The 6000-nt window shown below is 42.4% G+C and overlaps 1 protein-coding gene across 4 annotated transcripts in view; it reads left to right on the top strand.

The window, feature by feature from the left end:
* The first annotated feature begins 961 nt into the window (after positions 1-961).
* The window catches only part of pcdh1a (protocadherin 1a), a 92480-nt gene continuing 87441 nt past the window's right edge, over positions 962-6000 (top strand). For all 4 annotated transcript variants that reach the window (XM_048237431.1, XM_048237430.1, XM_048237429.1 and 1 more), the window contains exon 1: positions 962-1608. In XM_048237431.1, coding sequence (XP_048093388.1) covers positions 1540-1608 — 69 coding nt within the window. In that variant the 5' untranslated portion in view covers positions 962-1539. The remainder of the gene's footprint in view (positions 1609-6000) is intronic.

Below are 6000 nucleotides of genomic sequence, written 5' to 3'. Positions count from 1 at the left end.
TCCAGCCAAACATTGCTAGAGTAGAGACGGAGGCCTGCAAAGGTGCCCCAGCACTCGACAACAGCGATCTTGTTTTGATGTTATTTATTTTTTTATTTGTCAGGTCAGCAGGTGGAGGATAGGTTGTTAGAAAGTGGCGAGGATACAACTCACCATTACACAAGGACAGACTGGCTACCAGTGCTGCGTGAGCCACGTTATAAGAGATTATCCATCTGTTCTGCCATAAACTAGTCGGTGGGATCATTTTCATTATGACAATGTTTATGACCCGAATCCTCAGACAAACGATACCAAATTACTATCTGCTCATAGTCAGCAGCATCTTGCGTTATGCACGTCAATTTGGAAACGACAGGGCTACTTCAATTGATAACCTTCGAGCAGCCCCCTGCCGTGCTAACACGACGTGCCAGCTGTTCGCTCATACGCCCGTGGGTGGCGCCAAAAGAAAAGCGCCTCTGTCTCGTTATCTGTTGAATAGGCAGCAGTAGAGCCTGGACGGAGTGCAATTTCACATCGATCAATACTCATCAGCCTTAGCTATTCCATGGCGTGTGATTATCAGTCATGCTACTGAAACTGTCAAAGCACAGGACGGTGATAAGTGTTTTATCGGTTGATAACTGCATTGTGGGTTATTTCACTCGCCGTCACATATGAAGTTAAATGTCTTTGACCCCAAACCGACGCACAAGGAATGTTGCAACAGGCTACGACACCTGCAATATTGGCTCCAGCAGATAAATGTTATGAAATACAGTCTAAACAATAGAGAGAGAAAAACATAGTGGGGATGTGGTGGAACTGCGGGCAGACTTCATACATCCGTATGATTTTCTTAACCGATGTGCATACTCCAGTAAACAGCCTGTGGCGAAAGTGATGGGAAGAAGTTGCTGAGGCTGAGGACTTCAGTGGAGCCCCACCTCCTCGTGTTTCTTTGCTCCTGCGCGGGAGAGGGAATGGAGCAAGCGCTGAAATATCTTCCCATTCGCTCTCATGCACAGAAAATGCAGACAGGATTAACGCCGGTGCGGCGAAGATCTCGGTGCGAAACTACGCTCATGTGAGTGGGGAAAACGGAAGGGAACCCCCAAGTGTACAGTAGACAGTGGCAAAACAAACGATATTTTCCTGTTTTGGTGGCTTGCTGTCACGCAACGAGTGGACAACTTGGACGAAACACTGAAAAAAGATTGTTAGAGAATGATCTGAGGTATTTCTAAACAGAGAGAAGCGGCGGTGTTCGGCTTCAGTCGTCAACTCTTGTGTTATTGTATCTGAATAAATCGGAACATTATCGATACATCTGCTGAGACTTATCATTTCCCCAGAAGCATATATGATGGATGACTGTGAAATCAAATTGGCACCCAGTCCTGGAAATGGAGAGGAAAGATAATATTGCTGCTACTTGGATTTTCTCCCCGTCGTGAGGTTTTGTGCTTTCTTGACGTCTGGATTCTTTGAGGCAGGGGTTTAAGGGTTGACGCACCTGCCGTGGGTATCATCGGAGGACACGTTATTTTTCTATCCATGAAAGAGAACACTGGTCTCGCTTTTCAACGCCGGGAACTGGCGTCTGACAAAAAGTCTTCGCCGAAGGTATGAACTTTATAGACGTGACTCGAAATAATAATCAAACGGAGTGGCAACGTTACCTAGAATAAGCCCTAGAGTTGCTTAATCTTGCATCGCATTCATGGCTGAGCGTAATATTTCATGGTCCACTTTGAACTTGTCTATCACATTGCCAGGGAACTGATATATCCTACTAAACACTCCATCACATCAATACGCAGAAGATTTTCAAATTTGAGTAGATAGATATTTGGAATGATTAGGCCAGTCAAACTGTGATTTTGGTACCGCAAGAAGCTTCGATTTTGTAGACGAATTGGTCGAGTATTTCCTGTCTCTGAGACGTTTTGGTAGGCTATGATAATATGTGAAGCGATAATGCAGGGTATTAGTTTAATAGTTTGAAGCGATGAGTTTGCGCCTCCGAATATCTTCACACTGCAGTCTTGCATTTCTTAACGGATGACCAAGACTGCTAAACCAGTAAGTAATTGAACGTTTTGATACTTTATCAGGCGAGTCGCTTACGCCATCAGGTGATGTACGGAATGTTTTAGTCTTGCTTAAAAAGCTCACAGAACGCATTATTCCACTCGTCGCACAAAGTAACCACAACGGATTTTGTCGGTATTTTATCAATTCGTTATAGTGGGATTCAAATGATCCATTTATAATGATGCCTTATTCTAAATGTGCATGTAGCCTTGATATTAGGTGCAGTTGCTTGTTGCTAGTCGTGGTGTGTGCGTGTGTGTGTGTCTGTGTGTGTGCGTCTGTGTGTGTGCGTGTTGTGTGTGTCTGTGTGTGTGTGTGTGTGTGTTTGGAGAAACTCATGTGAATTCAGCCTGTGGCATGCCCCAGCTGCATCTCCTCCGTCAAATGTCCCCAATTGAATTGATGCACCAGTGTTGCACAGTTAGAATAAGCCAGTTGCACATTATGAGGTTTATTTCCTCAGTGTTCTGACTCGCGTTTAAGGCAGCATATTTATCTGAAGTTGTGTTGTATAAATCAGGACGGGCGTTTAGTGATACAGTTAGTTGCGGTTTGAAAGCTTTAATGCTTCATGACTTGCTAATTATCGAGTTTGCTGTTTGTTATTTAGCAATGAAACCCATAATGTATGAGAGAGAGGATGTATTGGCTTTGGCTTTGATTGCACACTTCCTTGGTTTGCTTTGACTGACTAAACAGATCAAGAAGAATAATGATATAAGGTTTGAAAAAAAAAATCCCCCAAGCCCAGAAGTGTGGTTGTTACCAAGCAGTTTTCAAGGATGCTTCCCATCCATGCGTTGGCTTTACTAATGTCCTGACCCACCAACTTTTGATATTTTGCTGTTAATTGGCATAGGCTACTTGTCATTTGCACATCGATGGTGTGTGCTCATGCTAATGCTAGTTATAGGATGTTGTTGATTTGACTTAGAGTACATTTATATGTAAATTGGTAGTTGGTATGTTACATTGTACATACTGTAGGCATTGCAATATAAAGTATCACATAGCCCATAGTCTTTCAATTACTCTCTGAAAATGTCAAGGGCATTTTATGATGGAAACAGTTGATTAAAGTTAGTCAGTTCTTCATTGCAATCTTCAATTTGCCAAGTCCGGCATATTCAAATTAATGTTTGGAACAATAGTTCAGAATGCAAATGGTTAAACACATTGGGAGCCTCCATAGAGCCTGCTGTGCTCTGGAGCCCAGGTAAGCCTGTGGAGAATGCAAGGCCTCTCTGCTGTAAATAGCCTATCATCTGAAGCGAGAGCAGACATATTCTAACAGTGTTAAAAGAGAGATAATGTTTCTGGGATGGAATAGGATTCACAGATCAACCTGTTCCAGATTATAATCATATTGTTATCTGACATATTGCACTTTACTGTGAAATTCCCCTCTCTCATTCCATATTAGCTATTCCCATCATAGTGGGATGACATCATGAATTCTTCTACCTGCCAAATGTGAAATGATTGGCCTGCTGACTTCCCTTAAACGATCCATTGGTTTAATCTGTGTTGTTTGTTATAAAATTTATGTGGGCATGAGTAAATGGTCCAGGTGATCGCTAAATTAATGCACGTCATTTAATAGTAAAGTGAAGTATTTGTTAATGACCGGTAAATTATAATTCATAATCATTGAGAAAGTGTGGATATGCACTCTTACTTTACTCTCCACTGGCGTTATGCTGGAGGTTTTGTTATGCAAGATTGCTTGAGTAGACTGTTTTTCATGTTGAATGCAAATGACAAGGCAAATAGACAGAAATGGAAGGGACAGAATGGCATTGTTGTGGTCCGATTTGTTTTCCATGCATGTTTTGCATGTGTTTGGTTATGTCTGTCCATGGCATTTAGATTCCTGGTCATAGAATTCACTGTCCATGATATTTCATAGCTAAAGACATGGTTTCTGTTTGTCTGTGTCTTTTGGAAATATTATGTGGAGTGCATAATCACCAACACTTCATTTGTGTAGTGAGTGTCCATTGACTCTTATCTGAAACAGATAGGGTGCGTAAACCCAACAGTTTGGAGTTTGGAGCATCTCTTATCTAGAGGACATTGTTGTGTACTTGTCAGGGTTTTGGGGAGGCAATTTAGAGTGCAGCTCTACAATGAAGTTTATAGACTACCTTGCAGTGGTGTTTCAATTGAATGAGATGGTGTGATAGGAAAGGTTGATAGGCCAAGTAGCAAACATGCTTGGTGTGACAGAATACCTCATTAAATGAGGACTGAGATATTTTGGTGGCTGTAATCAGTACTGTTTGAGATACAGCTGGATAATGGATGAAAGATGTAACGTGAAACACAGTAGGAAACTCTTTGACCCCAGTAGGAGGTCGTGTTGGCCTGGTGTATGCAGAAGGTTGGACTAGTCTTTTTCAGCTGTTCTTTGGAATGGACAGTAATTATCACAGGAAATGCTGCCATTTTAAAATGTCTTTGTGATGGACTGACTTTGGTTGGTAGCCAGGAGCAGGAGGAAAGGGGAGGGTGCGATTAGACAGGCCCAAGGTTTTCTGCTTTCCATCTCATCTTCACTCACCCACTGCAAAGCCCACACACTACACTTGGAATGAGTTTCATAGAAATCATACAGGATTGTTTTTTTGTTTAGCATTCAAGGGAAAGGTAGCACAGTGGTTGTATTGATTCAGAGGGTACACACACACACACACAGAAAAATGGTGAGTCAGGAAACATTCAACCACATTTTGTTTCCTCTCATTTTTGGCTTCCCTCATTACTCAGCTCTCTGTTCAGATGTATGATGTTATCCCTCCATGTTGTCCATGTTAAATGCAGTAGCAACATGCTTCTTGTTTTTTTTTTCTCATGCCATCATTCCCATCAAATCGAAAGTAGGCTACCTCTGTAAACGCAAAAAGGGTCACATCAATACCCTAGCAATTAGTGTGTCAATAACCTACTCTTGGAATCTTAACACATCTAGAGGAATTGGATTTTTGATTGCATTTCTGTGCTTGCCCCAGTTTTGCTATTTTGTGTGGCACTTGTTTGTTTTCCTTTTCAGCAATGTCACATGGCAGGCATGTGCGGAGTGGTATTGATTTGTGGGGTACAAAGTAGGGCTACCACACGCGCTCCGGCACTGGTGTTTTGTATAAACATGTGTATACAAGGGTCATCAACAAGAGCATTTGTCGAAGCCCTGGGACGTGAGAGTTCAACCCAATAAACTGTCTACACTCCCTTTCAAGTCCTACGAAGGAGTCTTCACACTCAGAAAATAATTAAAACCCGAAATCATTTGCAGCTTGGCGGTGGGGGAGGGAAAAGAGAGAGAGAGCAAGAGAGGAGAAGTGAATTCTTGCATGCTTTGGGAATATGGATCAAAGCTGAAGCTAAAACAGAGGCTAGTGATTAATGAGAAGGCCTAGCAGGTTAGAAATCAAACATGAGCCTTACAGTGTGTAAATTAGCCCGTAACGGCAGAGCAGGGGATGGAGATCTCATCAACCCCTAAAGTAAATCTGTGCTCGGAGAGATAACAGCCCAGGCCCCCTTGCTGCTACATAACAACCCCACGCCCCCACCCTGAGTAAGGAAGCAGAGCTTGGTGATTGGGTCGTCACAGTGGGAGCTCTGTGCCATTCTCCAGATGACGTATGATTGGACAGCCATCCTGTTGCTGTATCTTCGCAAACTACATACAGTGGACCGCTGTAGCCTATTGTAACCCATGCAACCACTGTGATTGGTCATTTTCTTTGCGTGAGCAATATGCTTTTCAATTAAGTCCATATTATGCATTAGATCAGTAAGCAGTGAACATGTGAATGCAGGTTAGTCTATTTGTGGTTGTAAAAATGGCACTCCGTGCTGAGATATTGTATAGAGTCGGGCTTATACATTCCCACTGAAAGAAAACAGAATTAATTA

Source organism: Alosa alosa, chromosome 2 (assembly GCF_017589495.1).
Source record: "Alosa alosa isolate M-15738 ecotype Scorff River chromosome 2, AALO_Geno_1.1, whole genome shotgun sequence".
NCBI lineage: Eukaryota > Metazoa > Chordata > Actinopteri > Clupeiformes > Clupeidae > Alosa > Alosa alosa.
This window is presented reverse-complemented; position numbering and strand designations above follow the sequence as displayed.